Here is a 16,116-nt window from a genome sequence, read left to right on the forward strand (position 1 = left end):
TTATGACGACCGTATTATCTTTGGAAGGTTGTTCACTGCACACAAATGCCTTTTCAAGAACTTTCTGAAAGTCTTGTCACGTAATCCATAGATTATAGGACTTCCTAAGCGAGGGAGAACTTGGTTAATAATAAAAGTGGCAAAGTTTATGTCACTTAGCCCTTCAGGAAAAAAGTATACCAGGAGTTTGATTAACGGAGGTTGCACATAAACCGTTGTGCACAACAGCACCTGAAACCCATGAATCAGGATGGTGTTTCTTGCTTTTTTAGTATCTGAATCAGCACATCTAGCCACAAACAAAATTTGGCAGTAAGTGTACAACAGTGTGACCGAAACTAGCACCAGAAACAGTGTGTGGGATGCATCCCTCTTCTTTACACTATAGCTGCTCCGAAACACAGAATCTCTGTTGCAGACCACTCTCGACTGTAAGAACTGTGAAGACTCAACGGCCAAGAGAATGAACAGATCTGGCAAAATGGAAAGTGAACTTATTGCCCAGATTATTCCAATTACAATATATGTTCTTTTGACTGTACATATGTAGCTGTATCGAAGAGGGATGCAGACAGAAACACAACACTCTGCTGCCATAAAAGCTATATTAAGAGGAGTGTTTTGTGTGGTAAAGATCGCCGGCAAGATGAGTAACAAACAGAGGGCGATGTGGATGGTGTGGAATGCGTACGAGAAGATGAAGAGGGAAATGCTGGTTGACAGTTGGATGATATCGTTAAACACCAAGTGGATGAACAGGATGTAGCGAGGGTTCAACTTGAAGATCTGATTTAAATGACATAATTAATTATTAGTGTTGAATATATCTTTAGAGTAAGGTTAAAGAAAGGCAGAGGTTAAAACAACAGTTGATTTAAAAAGACATTTTTTCAGAAAGCGTTACTGTAAAAACATGTACATATTAAAATTAGATTAAGTATTGCCTCACAGAAACAATAAATCACATATAAGCGAATTATTGAGTTAGTAGAGAGACTTTAGGAAAAAAAACAATGTGTTAAACAAAATACGCACAGAGAAGATTTTGTTTGTTTGTTTCAGTCTAAATCAGGGTTTTACAAACACCCAAATAATATCCAAAAATAAGCTAACATTGAAAGTAATAAGGTCTACAGCAAGCGTTTCTAAATGATATTCTTGTACAGCAGACAAGCTCAGCGTTCGAACCAAAGGAACATGAGCTGGAAACAAAAAAAATAAAAAGTCAACTTAAAATAAAAAATAATAAAGATAACAAAATATGATAACTCTTTGACAGGTAATGTAGAGTAGCAGGCCTACTTTACACACATGATACTTGTTGAATGTGTGGATCATGGTGGCATTAATGTAGTTTATGGTGATGCCCAACACAACAACGGTCACATTCTTGCCAACAGCTTTGACAAATGTGTTCCAGTAATTCAAAGTTATTGTTGCATTGCTGTCAACTTGTGTCAAATTCATATCAGCATCCAAAGAACCTGTTTAAGGGGCAAAAAACAGTCAACGGTGCAAAGTACAGCAAATATGATCAGTGTTACATTGTGAACAGTTCTGTGGTGGTTCTTTTTTCATTTCCAATAAAAGAAGTGTGAAGTGAAGCATGACAGTACTGACCTTGAATGGATTTTGATCCTAATGTGATTGTGGTATTGCAGCAGCCTTTTTATACAGAGTGAGTACACATGGACAGTGGCGGGTGGGGTTGATTTGTGATACCTGTGTGCACAGTTTATCCAAAGCCTCAATTTATCTGAGAATTTTTAAAAATAATTCTAAATTATACATTAGATAAATTCTTACTCTCTTCAAAGCTAACATGAAGAGAACAAGCAGGAGGAGAATAAAACAGGCCGGGATTTTTGTGATTGTGTAGCTGATGACAAACATCCACACGGTCACACGAAACATGTCATGTAAAGTAAAAACCTGGGATTACTGCAGAAAAGCTGAAGGGTGAAATAAAAGACCGGACAAATGGCGAAAAGGTTTAACTAGCAGGGGAGTCATTTACATCATTCACACAAAGAACTATAAAATATTGTGAGATATGTTATGAACACCAGAATTTTATCACTTTTATTGTAGAAATGTAAATTCTGTTACACAAAATGAACTTTTCTAATTTAACTGCAAGACATATTTTAACCTGTAACATTTTTAAAAACACGGTTAAACTGTATACAGTTATGTTCATTGTGTTTGAAATTGTAATCTTACAAGCACTACAACTTTGTGTATTTGATTTAAATGAGGGAAATCAGTGCTTGCATCAGTAACTATTTATTTAAAGGAAGGACTTCTCTATGGGCAGCACGGTGGCGCGGTGGTTAGCACTGTTGCCGCACAGCAAGAAGGTCCTGAGTTCAATTCCAACATCAGGCCGGGGTCTTTCTGTGTGGAGTTTGCATGTTCTCCCCGTGTTGGCGTGGGTTCTCTCCGGGTACTCCGGCTTCCTCCCACCGCAACCCTGAAAAGGATAAGCGGAAGCGAATGGATGGATGGATGGACTTCTCTACAGCCAAAACTAATTCTTTCTCCTCATGCATGTAACTAAAGGCAGCTTTTGGAAAGGTCGTCAGCATAGAGTTCACTTACATTTCTAGTCTGGGCTATTTAAGCCAGATTTCCTTTGCTTATAATTAACTTGCACCAGATAGCTAATCAGTGCATAAATTCTGATAAGTACACAAACTTTTTTCTTGACATTAGACATGTTTAGTGGCTTCAGCTTTAAAGACTAAACATACATATATGTCCTAAATGATCCACAGCAGTTGTTGCTCATCACAAAATGTTCCAAGTGCTGCAAATACATTTTTCACTGTTTGCACCCTAAAGGAGTACTTAACTGTACCTCATGCAAAAATTTTAATTTCAACAGATTTTACAAAAGCTCTCTGATAAAGGATTTTAATTATTGCTAAATATAAATAAAATTATGCTGCTTATCAAAAGAACATGGAAATTTGAAGCATGGATTCAAATTAAGTGAAAAAAGAAAAAGGTATTTACAAAAACAAACATAAAATTGTTTACAATTACACAAGCTTTTAAATCCAGTTAAAAGTTCCTTAAACAAGATAACTGAATAATTATACTTATCATCTGCACATACAGTACTATACACTGTAAATGCCCACAACGACATGAACATGCTTTCCAGCATCTTTATTCTTTCATTCACCGGTTGCTGTCTCGTTACATACAGAGCTGCAGCTTTCCAGCTGTGCAGCTGAACACTTCTAAAGCAACATCAATAGCAGGCAGAGTACAGATTTTAAGCTGGCAAGGTATGATTGCGATGCTGCGCAGGCGCGTCTGCCTTCCCTGCTCAGACCACGCACCCCTATCGCCCAACTGAGGCCGGGAACCATCCAGTCGAACCTACTCCCTTTCTCTGCGAGTGGGAGAGGGAATCAGCCCGGACCGTTGGCCCCACTGGCACCTGGCACAGTGACTGGGAGGTGTGCGTTCAGGTGGCTGTCCGTGGATCGAGCGGCGTCGGAGAAGCTGGTCTGGAGGTTGGGCAAGTGGCAGGCGGAAACAGCATGTTGGGCTGACGTCCAGCACGCATGATCAATTGGTGCGCCGGCTTCTGGTGGAGGTGAGGCCGGTCTGGCCAGAACGGCGACCTCAGGCTTGGTGGGGCTGTCGCACGCCTTGCCCTCCAGCTGAGCAGGCTCACCTGGTACGGGAACCATTTGGGCCGCCATTTTCACCCCCGCCTCCCTTTGGTGGCCCCGTTCCCCATCCTGGGTTTCAGCACCACTGTAAATAACCACAGCAGACCCAACAGCATGAACATTCTTTCCAGCATCTTTATTCTTTTATTTATCGGTTACTGTCATGTTACATACACAGCTGCAGCTTTCCAGCTGTGCAGCTGAACACTTCTACAACAACAGCAGGCAGAGCACAGATTTTAACCCGGTGAGGTGTGATTGCGATGTATTGCAGATGCGTCCACCTTCCCTGCTGCGGCCGACCACGCCCCGCAACATACACAAATTAACAATATAAAAACCATAAATATATAACAATACCAATTAATATATAAGACTAATCAAGCTCTCGAGATTTTTATTAGATGTTCATTTCAACTTACATGACTGAATGAACTGAACAGAGGTATAGGGGCCAGGACATTCACTTTTACCTATTTTGATTGTCTGATTTATGTACGGTGATTTTACACAACAGATTCCCTTTCAAGAACTTCCTAAAGGTCTTGTCACGAATGCCGTAGATAATGGGGCTGATGGATCGTGGCAGTATTTGAACTGTAACATAGATCACAAAGAGGGAATCAGTGTAATTTGTAGGAAACCATTTCTGCAGAGCATTTGTTAAGTGGGGAGCTGCATATGTTGCCATGCACAGCAGCAGCTGAAACCCGTGCAGGAGGATTGTGTTTTTGGCTTTCTTGGTATCTTTGCTTGCTGTTTTGGCAGTGAATAGGATCTTTAGGTACGTGTAAATGATAGTAACCCAAACTATAACTAGAAACACTCCATATGTAATATCCCTCTTCTGGATGATGAGGGGATGTGGAAAGACAGTGTTTCTGAGACAAAACACACGAGAATGAAAAAAATCCAGGGGTTCTGTGGCGAAGGTGATGAATAGATCAGGAAGGACAGACAATGTTGTGATCATCCAAATTAAACTAATCAAGATTAAAGTTCTTTGGACAGTGCAAATCTGAACATGACGCAAGGGGAAACAGATGGCTATGTAGCACTCCACTGCCATGCAAGCCAGGTTCAGAGGGGAATTTTCAGTGGTGAAGAGAGCAAGCAACATAAAGATGCAGCAGACGGAGACATTGAGTTTGTAGATGGTGTAGCTGATGATGAACAGGATGGCAGTCAGCATCACTTGGACCATGTCATTGATCACCAGGTGAATAAAGAGGACATATCTGGGATTCTTGTAGAAAATCTGGAGAGGTATAGAAAGACAATGTTGGAAAACAATTCTGTTTAGGCAACACGTTTAAATTTTTCAATTTTGAAAGGCAAGGCATCTTTGCTTTGAATAGTGCCCCTACAACCACAAGCAGTAGAAAAGGATGGATATCGTCAAATGGTGCAATTTCTTAAGAGACATGTAGACACCGTTTCCACAGATACTGGTTGCATCTCATCATTATGCGTGAGATGTCATTTAGCACTGATGCTTTGACACACTGGTTGTGTCTCCAGATTAGTTTTGATTTTGTATGATTTCAACTTTGTACAGGTCATCCTGCTAAAGCGATCGGATTTCACTGGGACTTTCCTGTTTAAAGTTTCATGCCTGATTACATAAGTGGTCATGAAAGAAAGACTACAAAACCTGGTGTTTGCAGAACGTGTGAATGAGGTTGGCATTGATGTAGCCGATGGAGATGCCAAGGAACGCGACAATCAAATTCTTGGTCACAGCTTTAGCAAATGAGTCTCGATACTGTAAGACTACAGTCACATTGCCAGATGATGCATTCATCTCTTGACAGCTGAAAAGAAACAATAAATATTATATTTTTAAGTAATAAGTAATATTTCCGTCACATTTCCACTGAGTAATTCACAAGTGCATGAAAATAAAGATTTTAAAGATTTTAAATTTGTGATTCGAGTGGTAAAAGTGGCACTTTGTCCTTTTGGCAAACGCATTAACTGACAAGTACATCTCAGTACAAGTTCACTGAGATGGTGAAAAAGTCTGCAACCATCAGTCTAGAAAAGCTTTACATGAGGAGCTTGGGACAACTGTTGCTGTGATTTGCTTCTATATTAATATATATTCATATTCATTAACCAGTTACACATTTACTTACAATGCTATCATAATTTCATCATTTTATCATTATGTCACTTTTAAATATCAAGGCTATCATGACATCCCTACAAGTTATGAATTCATCACTGTAAAAGATGACGTTCTAGCTACAAAAAACAACATTGTGAGAAAAATGTTAGAGAAATTCAAAAAGGAAAAATAAAAAAAACACACAATTTAAAGAAAATTAAAGAGCCCTTGTTGAGTTGCAGGTATTGGCCCCTTATGGTAAAGTTACTTTGAAAAGGTAATCATCATGATAATACTGGTAATATTAATAATACTAAAAACACCAGAGACAATTTTATAATTTAAAATAAAAAATAAACATACATGAACATTTAGGGCTGATCAAAGTTCACAAAACAGGCACACATGAGGCATTGCTCTTTCCCTCATGTTGTTTTACATCGCAGAGCTTGTGTTGTATATGAGTTTTTTACTTATAATCTTTGAAAGACCGTGCAGTAAGAAAAAGGAAGCCTGACTTGCATAACCTCTGAAGCAAAGAGTAAATATATCTATATAATAACTATAATTTTAACATTCAACTGAAGTATGATGATGGAAAGGACTATATAATTTAATTTTGATTATTTTTTCATCTACATTTTTTCTAAACTTTTCTAAACTGAAGTGTAAATTAATGTACATCTCTTTTAACATGTTAGTGTGTTATCAGCTGAAAACCCTGTTTTACACATTTAAAAACAATATCATTTGTAAATAGCTGCAGTTTTCAAGAAGAGATCAAACAGGCCTATATAATGTACATTTGCATATACATCATGACAATGGTGTCAGAATATAGTTAAAAGCAAAATGTAGTTGGAGGTGGTACTTACCTGATTGCATCTAAACACCGACATAATGCAGCAGATAATCTTATACAGGTTTATGGTGTCCTGGGATTCCTTGTGTGTGTGCACAGGACAAGATGCTCCATTTACAAACATGGGTTGCTGTATCAATATGGTTAGCATTGCATGTTTGATTCTTATAAATTTATTAGAACACCTGTCATAAAAACAAGAAAACACAAATATTTTAGAATTTTGTTTAAAAATGTTTTCTTGGCAATTAGCAAACTGTTTTTGTGCACAAATTTGAATTGGCACACTGGACTTTATCTGCCATTTCTGTGGACCAATTCCTGTGGTTAGAAACAGCAGGTCAATAATCATAATTTGGCAAACGAAAACTAATAATGTGCTTTACAATTTATTTTGCTTTTTCTAAAACAGCATGGTTATGTTATTAACATTTTATTAAATGAAAGATTACTTCATCCAGCACACTCAAACTGTTTGCTGGAATTATGGATAAAAGCCTTACAAAAAGTATAATGTGTCCTGCAACAGAAAGAAAAACATCATATTAACGTTTTATCAAGAAAATACACCAATAAAAGGTGTAGCATTTCATAGTTACGTGGAGCTCAAGACATTCAACATTGGCTAACATGTCAGCTATGTCTGAACAAAGTCCAAGAGCACAGTTACAAGCTTTTAAAACATATTTGCACTGAAGTACTTCAGTAATTAATTTGTATACTAAAACATTCCAAGCCATGTTGTGCCTACCTGCATTTATGCATTTAGATCACTACAGCAGCATGACATCAGATTTTATATGAAGTTTGGTGTGAGGTCCTTCAAGGATTCAGAATTATTAGTTCAGATGCAGATGTAATGCAGGTGTGAGACTGTAAACTCATCAGGGCTACTAGGGTGATGAGTCGTGTGAGCAGTATGCTGATTTTTCCATAAACATCTTTACAAGCATCATCTTTTTCAATTCATTTCCATTCTCTTTCTACTATGAAAGAGGTTAAATGCAGAATGGTGTGTAAACACAGTAAGTGAAAAAAGCTGAGAGAAGAGGAAATGATCAGTGCATCACGGGAAGCCTCATAAAGAAGAGGGCCCTGAAAGCTGAAGACTCTGTCTCCCATTCTACTTTTAAATATCGTAGGAACCAGAAGTAAGCCTGCAGTCTGAGAGAGATGTGCTCTATTGGGGTGATATGGTTGTATCAGGTCTTTAAGATAAGATTGGCCCTAGTTATTCAAGAAGGAAAATTATTTTAAATTCAATTCTGGATATAACAGGAAGTCAGTGAAGAGAAGCCAATATAGTGCCTGTCAGTTCTCTTGCATTTTAGATCAACTGAAGATTTCTTGAAGATAAGTATTAATGGAGGCCAAGGTAATGCCATCCGCAGTAGCTAGCTGGTAGCTGTTTCTAGGATTTTTAGGACAGAGTACAATAACTTTAGTTCTATCTGACGTTTTTAGGCAGGAAATTGGATAAAGCTCTGTATCATCCATAGTATAGTAATAAAAATGTCTGCTATTGTCATGGTCAGTTTTGACCCAGTATTTTAAGTTCTCATGTTTTGGTGTGATTTTGCATTATAGATTCTTTTCTTATTCCCTTGTGGTGCTTTTGTTAATTATTATTATTATTATTATTAATCTATGTTTCAGTTATTCTTGTTCAGGGATTAGTTCTTAGTTTTGTGTTCTCATGTTTATTGCAGGTTTAGTTCAGTGTCTAGTCTGTCTTTCTCTGTCTAATCCGTGTCTTTGTTTAGTGTGTCTTGTTTGCTGTTTTACTTTGAAGGTTCATGTTCATGCCCTGCGACAGACTGGCGACCTGTCCAGGGTGTACCCCGCCTTTCGCCCTGTGAGAGCAGGGATAGGCTCCAGCGCCCCTCGCGACCCTGAAAAGGATAAGCGGAAGCGGATGGATGGATGGTTCATGTTCATGTTTGATGTCAGTGTTTCCAGCTTCGCTCCCCCTGTCTCATTAGCCCTAATCTCTCCCAGCTGTGTCTCCCTCATGTTTTCCCTTCCCTGATTACTCCCCTGTGTATATTAGCCCTGTGTTCGTTTTTGTTCAGTGTCGCGTCGTGCCATCAGACTTGCCTGTGTGTTTCAGTTTCCAGTGATTCAGTGTCAGTTCATGTTTTGTTTTGTTACCAGCAATAAAGCTGAGGTTTTTGAGTTTCACTTCAGTGTCCGAGTCCTGCATTTGGATCCTCCTCTCCGTCTGCCCGCACACAGAGCCGTGACAGCTATGCCTTCTAATAATACTACCTATGGCAGGCATATTATATGGACTTTCACCTTAAAATGCATTATTTGTTGTCCACCTCCACAAAAAGAATTAATAAAGTGTAATTCTCTTTCCACCTAGAGTGGCAGCACCATCTAATCTCGATTATATAATATATAATCATTTATTGGTTGAAAACCAACTGTGGCTAATTTCTGTCATGGCAGCTGTAAAAAAGAAAAGCTGATACTGAAGGCTGCTATCAGGGAGGGACTCTGCTGAAAAAGTAAAGCAGCTTAAACCTGGCTTGGATTCCCAACACGAGTTTTTCAGATAAATGTAAATAAATTTGGCCAGAGGTGCCCCGTCCAAAGTGGGATGAGGCTCGTCTCTCCTAACAGACCAGGTTTTTCCCCAAAAGTTTCCAAATTATCTATGATATCAACATCATCCTCAGACAGTCAGTACTTGACTGATGGCTTAATATGTCATGTCACAGCAAAAACTACAGTGCAACATCAATTTGGTTTCACCCTTATTCAATTTTAATCTTAGTGACCTCTGATTACGGTAATCAGTGTCATTATTGCCAACATGAATTTTATTTTACCAAATTTACATTTATCCTTATCCCCCAGTTTCAGGTTTCCTTGATGTTGCCAGCTTTGGCCCTTGGAAGACAAGTGACTGGCTGCTGGTGTCTCTGGATGGGGTGGCTGTAGCTCAGAAAGTAGAGCAGGTTGTTTACTGGTCAATAGTTCGATCTTGGCTCCCCCTAATCTGCATGTCAGATATCCTTGTGCAAGATATTAACACCAAGCTGTTCTCCAATGCATCAACTGGAGTATGATTGTGTATGAATGGTACTTAGTAAGCAGTGAAAAGCTCAGAAGGAAGTGCTTTTGTGATTGAGTGAATGTGGTACGTTGTACAGAGCGCTTTGAGTACTCCAGGAGAGTAGAAAAGCGCTCTTTAAGAATCAGTCCATTTACCATCTAACATTATGTTTCTCAAAACAGATTTTCCAATAACTAGAGTTTGTTCCTTAGCCGGTGTGTCACAGAGTGGGGAAATGTATTTGAGGTTGGAATGGGTTGGTGGCGTACTGGAAGCTGCTTGGGACAATTTACTGGGGGAGAGTTAACAGTGGCTAAGCTACCGTGTAATTCACTGACAGCAGGGGCCTGGCTAGCAATGCTTCTTCAGGGTGTGGAGCCAGTACTCCAGTTCAGCAGAGAGTCGACTTTGGGTAATGTCAATATTACACCATGGAAAAAATAATCTAACATTTTTTAATTAAGCAGGCTACACAAAATACTACTGTGCGCTGTAGCAGGAAGGGGAAGTAGTATAATCCCACAGTGATAGCCAACAGCATGTAAGATGGCCACCAATAGATCACCCCAGTAGAATGACCTGTTTGTGGATCAGGTGCCTCACCTCCTGCTAGCAGTTAGGAAGAATGCATGTTCCATTAGTTTCGCTCAAAGACCTAAATTACTAAATTTCGATTGGTATTCCCAGTTTTATCAGTTGCACCAGTGTCCTGAAGTTGATCCAGTCTTTTAGTGAAAAACATTTCTAGACAACATACATTTTTTTCCCTTCGTAAATTTAAAATCTCATAAATTTGAATTTTTCTCTTGAAATTTTCTGTCTTTAAAATTCTGAAAAAATATTTTTTCTTGTGAATTTATGACTTTAACCTTTTGATTCTCACCAACCACCAATGACCCATTTGACTCTGGAGCATTTTTCTTCTCCTGTTCTTTTTTGTTAAGAAAGAATAATTCTGGCATTTGTAAGTGACTGTAACACCCAGCATCATGTTTACTTATTGAAGTATTGCATTTGCTTGAGTAAACTTTTTGTATGTTTGACTTGGTTTAACTTTGTACAGCGATGACTGTTGGGACATACTGACATTTTCAGCAGTCCCTGGTGCTTTGATAGCAAGTCACACGATGAGAAACAATCTCATTGGCCTTCATTAGGCACTGATGATAAAGGTCACACTGGGTTTAGTTTGTGTGTGTGACCTTTACCGTGACTGTAAAGAGATTTTTGCTTTTAAAGGTTTTATTATTCATATAATAATCAGCTAAGAGTGTTTATATTTCTGTTCTGTACTCAACCAGCTGCATATTTTAATTGCTGGCTCCCTACTCTATAACGGAAACTGTTTGCCTTCACATTATCAGTCTTTGCCTTCACATTGTCACTGTTTGCCTTCACACTATCAGTCTTTGCCTTCACATTGTCACTGTTTGCCTTCACACTATCTGTTAGGAGCAGGAAACCGCCACCCAAGAGTAAGAAACAACCTTGTAGAGAACACGAAGTTTTTTGATAAACCACACCTGTTTTCTTGACAAGATAAGGATGATATTTCCTTTTTTGTATGCTTCATGATGTGTATAAATAAAGCCAGACTGCACCAAGGAGTTGTGAATCTCTGATGGGATTTCACCCGTGCACGTTAAACTGCTGAAGAGTCTGAGTGTTATTTCATTGCATCTGAGTACTTGTTAAAAGAATCTCTAACAGTGACTCCAACAGTGAAAGAGCCTAATAGCTAGATCTTTGGTACAACAACCTTTCTAGTTTACATTTAACTGCTCTATTGCACAACCATTTGTGTAGGATTTAGCTGCATGGAGATAAACAGGAATTAAAAATCAGTCTAAAAACATCTGATATCAAGTGGTTATCAAGTGTCTGATAGAACTTTTGTTTTATTTCATCTACATTTTTAAACAATAGCTTGTGGACGGAAATGTAAGTCCTTACCAAAAAAGAAAATAGAAATACAAAATACAAATTGCAAATGGTGGGCTTACTATGTAACACACAATATGTTGAAAAATCTAATAGGCTAATGCTGAGACTTCAAAATATGAACTGCAGAGGACAGATCTAATAAAGATTAATGTGTCATTATTAGATCTGTAATCTGAAGTTCCAAAATAGTATTGATCTTGATCTTCAACACTACATATCATTAGTGAAATAAACTGTGTGTAATAATTTTAAAGTTAAAAAAACCAAATCTGCCTCCATGAGTCTGCATTTCCTAGAGACTCATTTTACACAACAAATACCTTTTCAGATACTTCCTGTAAGTTTGGTCTCTTACTCCATAGACTATTGGACTAATTGCTCGTGGCAGGATCTGGAAGAGAATATAACAAGCAAAAAGGGAATCTGAATAATTTTGAGGAAACCACTGCTGCAGGACTTGCCTCAGCAAAGGTTCAGCATATATTGACATACACAACAACACCTGAAAACCATGGAGAATAATTGTATTTCTGGCCTTTGTAGCATCTTGACTTGCTGCTTTTGCAGTGAACAGGATTTTGAAGTAAGTAAAAAAGATAATAAACCAGACAATAACCAGATAGACTATATAGGTGATATCTCTTTTCTTGATGATGTGGGGATTTCGAAAGACTGTTTCTCTGAGGCAAAACACACGAGAATTATAGAAATCCAGTGGTTCTATGGCCAAGGTGATGAAGAGATCAGGAAGAACAGACAGCATGCTGGTCATCCAAATTAAACCAATCAACATTAACGTCCTTTTGACCGTGCAGATTTGGACGTGACGAAGAGGGATGCAGATGGCAATGTAGCACTCCACTGCCATGCAAGCCAGATTCAGAGGGGTGTTTTCAGTGGCAAAAAGAGCAAGCAGGATGAGCACACAACAGACAGAGACATTTATCTGGAAGAAGATGTAGCTGCTGATAAACAGTATGACGGTCAGTGTTACTTGGATCATATCGTTAAGTACCAGGTGGAAAAACAGGATGTAGCGTGGATTCATGTAAAAGATCTAAAGAATGGGAAGAAAATCACACAAAAGTAAAGAAAAGTAAAAGCAATTAGTACTTACATTAGAAAAATGAGTGAATAATGGAACTAAGACCTGCTGTATAATACATCAGCCATATTGTTTGGAATAACACTGATAAAAAAAAAATAGGTAAACAAACACACAAAACAATCCAACAACTTCCTCAAAAACAAAAAAAATGTAATTGTTGCACACATTTTTTTTTTATTCCATGTGATTAAAGAAATGTCATACCTGTTGTTTGCAGAAAGTTTGAAGAAGTGCTACATTGATGTAGTTAATGGAGATGCAGAGAACCACAACAATCACATTCTTGACCATAGCTTTGGGGAAAGCATCTCGATAGTTTACAACCACAGTCTCATTGGTATACAAAGCGCTCATCTCTTAGAAGCTGAAAAACATGTTTTTAAATATATCATGTTAATGACCCAAAATAAATCCTTTACCTGAGATTTAATGAATCTTTTAAGATTGATTATTTTATCATTTTTAAATCAGTAATTGTTAGATCCTGTTAAAGCTTTGCACTTATTTGGTGTGGCAAAACAACCCAGCAGTGACAGAAACACTTTAGAAGCGATTGACAATTGTCTCTACTATTTATTTTATATAATTTTGTAATAAACTACAGGTCAAGATGTTTACTACTGTTACTGTTGGGATTAAAGGTATTTTAGTTTTCATTATTATTTTTTTACGGAAGATTATTTTTGTTTTGTCTTTCTATGTTGAAAAAAATTAAGGTGCAAAGTATCATTCAAGAGTTTAAGTTCAAATGATGTCTTGCTATGTTATATTTTGACTTTTTAAACTTAGCTTTAGTTACCTATAATAACCTTTGTTAGGAGAAGAAACTGTGAACTTTTTCCTTTTCAAAATGAAACAGAAAAAAGTACTCACCCAAGTTTGAGGATCGAATAGAAAGATAAAAATCAGTGCACAGCCATCTAGAATTAAAAACAAATACAACATAATCGCGCAGCTAACCTGCACGGCAAAAAGGATGATCCGTCTGTCTGTTAGAAAAAGCATGATTCATGAATAACATCGTGCAATATTAAACTTACCTTTGCAAAACTAAGACAATTAGATTTTCATACTTTTAAACTTTACATATGTTATTCAAATTATTTAAACAAAAAAGCTATTTGATTATTAACCATTTTTAATGAATGAATGGAACAAACTCAGACGCGTTTCCCTGGACTTGAATACGTGCATGTCCTGCAACAGAAAACAACAATCACATTAGACATTTATTTAGAAAATACCAACAATGAGAGTTTGGCAGCAGATCTCACATCTGTTACTATTTCACCCTAATATGTTTTTTTTGTATAATGTAAATATCAGCTATGTCTAAAACAGTCAAAGTCACAGTACAGCTAAAAGATTTTAAAGTATCTTGAATGCATTAAAGTATTTTAGTAATTCATTTATACATTAACAAATTGCAAGTGATGCAGTGCCTACCTGAGTTTATTATGCATTTAGATCCCTACTGTAACACGACATCAGACTTTATATATTGGTTGGTTGGAGGTCCTTTAAGGATTGAAGGTTGTGTGTACAGGTGCAATGTACTGCAGGTTCGCACATGCATGCATGCAGTGTTTTTTCTTTTTTCCTTTTTGTGACAGGCACAGTGTCGGGGAGTAACGGAATACATGTACCGCCGTTACGTATTTAAAATACAAAATATGAGTAACTGTATTCCGTTACAGTTACCGTTTAAAAGGGTGGTATTCAGAATACAGTTACTTTGTTGAAATAAATGGATTACACTGCGGTACTTTCCTGTTTCATATTGTCGCGGGTCAGGACTGTTTGGGTTTTGTTTGACAGCTACGTTCTGTTGTTCCAGGCGGCAGCGTTACAGTTGCCATGGTTACAGGGCGATGCTCTCTCTCTCTCTCTCTGCGACTGTGTGTTTCCTGGGTGAGAGAGCGCCTTTTCGTTGTTGTTGTTGTGCTAAGCTAACAGGCAGAATGCTACAAGCATAGCTCTAAAGAATGTAGCATCATGGGCAGTGTAGTCCGTGTTGCAGGGAGAATGGACTGCCATACACGTTATGTGTCTGTGAGCGCGAGGAGGGAGAAAAAGGGGAGTGGAAAGGTACGAGTTTTTAAACGGGAGCTGGAAGCATGTAAATATAATAATAACCACTTCAGCCAAGAAGAGAGCCTGACGAGCCCAGTTGTAAGTAAGCTATTAAGACTCGACTGTACACCGTGTTCGTGTTTTCCTCCGAAAACAATAAGTTCCGTTGGAGCAGCCTTTCAACGCCTCTCTCTGTCTCTCGCAAGAAAAGTTGACCCACACAACAAAGTAAAGCTATTTTTCGACTACGAGCCGACAGGGACCCCGCCGTATTAGTCAGAGGTCCCTTTACTACAGTTCGGAGTCGCGGACCTTCAGTAACAGTAATAAATCACACAGCAATAGTACATTCACGTTGTTGTAAAAAGCATGATAATATATTAAGTAATCCAAAGTATTCAGAATACGTTACTGTCATTGAGTAACGTAACGGAATACATTTTGGGGCATGTATTCTGTATTCTGTAATGGAATACATTTTAAAAGTAACCTTCCCAACACTGGACAGGCATGCCTGGAGTAGCTTCGCATAGATGTCCAGTCTTTTACTATCTAACCAAAAGCCTATTTTGACAGCCAAAAATTCTTCTGCTCAGGAAAAAACAAAGTGGCTGTAAAAAATTGTTTATTATGTTCATTATAAGTAATAAATCCAGTGAGCAGTATGCTAATTGTTCTACAGAATTCTTTACAACAGAGGTTTCTCCACATGCACCCTGCTAACTGTTAAAAGAGAAACCATAAGAACACACTGAGTTTAAACTCTATAAAATGCACTTTATTGTTACACCAATGAAATAATATTAGCCAGTAAATCTTATCTCACTGTTAATTAATCAGCGTAATTCTGTTTTTTTATTCTAAGTACTTCATAAATGATTCAATCCAACACATACAGATAAGAAACAATTTCTTTTTACAACGACAAGCAATTTGAGACTTTCTTCCAGTTTCTAATATTAGAGAAAATATCTTAGCCAGCACCTCCTCACATTCTTATCAAACTAGCAAAAACTGAAACTGAGTTTCAGTCCTTTTTTAGTCTTTTCTGATTTCATTGCTGCTATTGATCTTGACATTTTCATCTAAAGGCTTCAAGCTTTAGTTGGTGTAACAGTTTAGTTTCTTTTTCTTGCCACCAACACCGAACAAAAACAAGCTCCAGCGAACCAAGTGAATTGTCCAAAACAAACACACATGCTGGAGTTCAAGAACAAAAACACAGTTCAGGAGGCCGGCCCGGAGGCTGACAACTAAGAAGTCCAG

General features: G+C 37.9%; 3 protein-coding genes across 3 annotated transcripts; all 3 read right to left on the bottom strand.

Annotated features, from left to right (window-relative positions):
- On the bottom strand, nt 1–1,467 carry LOC146632867 (odorant receptor 131-2-like). Its single transcript, XM_085353577.1, has 2 exons — nt 1,312–1,467; nt 1–786 (listed from the first exon to the last, which is right to left on the bottom strand). Exons 1-2 carry the CDS (start codon nt 1,465–1,467, stop codon nt 1–3), a joined length of 942 nt encoding a protein of 313 aa, XP_085209703.1.
- A 1,955-nt stretch (nt 1,468–3,422) lies between these two features.
- Nucleotides 3,423–5,493, bottom strand: LOC146632868 (odorant receptor 131-2-like). Its single transcript, XM_085353579.1, has 3 exons — nt 5,344–5,493; nt 4,163–4,947; nt 3,423–3,774 (listed from the first exon to the last, which is right to left on the bottom strand). Exons 1-3 carry the CDS (start codon nt 5,491–5,493, stop codon nt 3,423–3,425), a joined length of 1,287 nt encoding a protein of 428 aa, XP_085209705.1.
- A 6,468-nt stretch (nt 5,494–11,961) lies between these two features.
- Nucleotides 11,962–13,131, bottom strand: LOC146632869 (odorant receptor 131-2-like). The gene is made up of 2 exons (XM_085354752.1): nt 12,982–13,131; nt 11,962–12,726 (listed from the first exon to the last, which is right to left on the bottom strand). The coding sequence occupies exons 1-2, from the start codon at nt 13,129–13,131 to the stop codon at nt 11,962–11,964; spliced, it is 915 nt and encodes a 304-aa protein (XP_085210878.1).
- Between the last annotated feature and the right edge of the window lie 2,985 nt (nt 13,132–16,116).

This window comes from Diplotaxodon limnothrissa, linkage group LG5 (assembly GCF_057381915.1).
Source record: "Diplotaxodon limnothrissa isolate DT_005_m linkage group LG5, D_limnothrissa_male_GT1.1, whole genome shotgun sequence".
In the NCBI taxonomy this organism is placed as follows: Eukaryota; Metazoa; Chordata; class Actinopteri; order Cichliformes; family Cichlidae; genus Diplotaxodon; species Diplotaxodon limnothrissa.

Bases quoted from the DNA above. Each gene is read 5' to 3' on its own strand.
- LOC146632867 (XM_085353577.1), bottom strand. From the start codon at position 1,467: ATGAATTTGACACAAGTTGACAGCAATGCAACAATAACTTTGAATTAC. The intron at 787-1,311 runs GTGTGTAAAGTA...CATTTAAATCAG, and splicing joins ACACATTCAACAAGTATCAT to ATCTTCAAGTTGAACCCTCG.
- LOC146632868 (XM_085353579.1), bottom strand. From the start codon at position 5,493: ATGAATGCATCATCTGGCAATGTGACTGTAGTCTTACAGTATCGAGAC. The intron at 4,948-5,343 runs GTTTTGTAGTCT...ATACCTCTCCAG, and splicing joins ACACGTTCTGCAAACACCAG to ATTTTCTACAAGAATCCCAG. The intron at 3,775-4,162 runs GTAAAAGTGAAT...GGTTATTTACAG, and splicing joins AAATCAGACAATCAAAATAG to TGGTGCTGAAACCCAGGATG.
- LOC146632869 (XM_085354752.1), bottom strand. From the start codon at position 13,131: ATGAGCGCTTTGTATACCAATGAGACTGTGGTTGTAAACTATCGAGAT. The intron at 12,727-12,981 runs GTATGACATTTC...CCCATTCTTTAG, and splicing joins AAACTTTCTGCAAACAACAG to ATCTTTTACATGAATCCACG.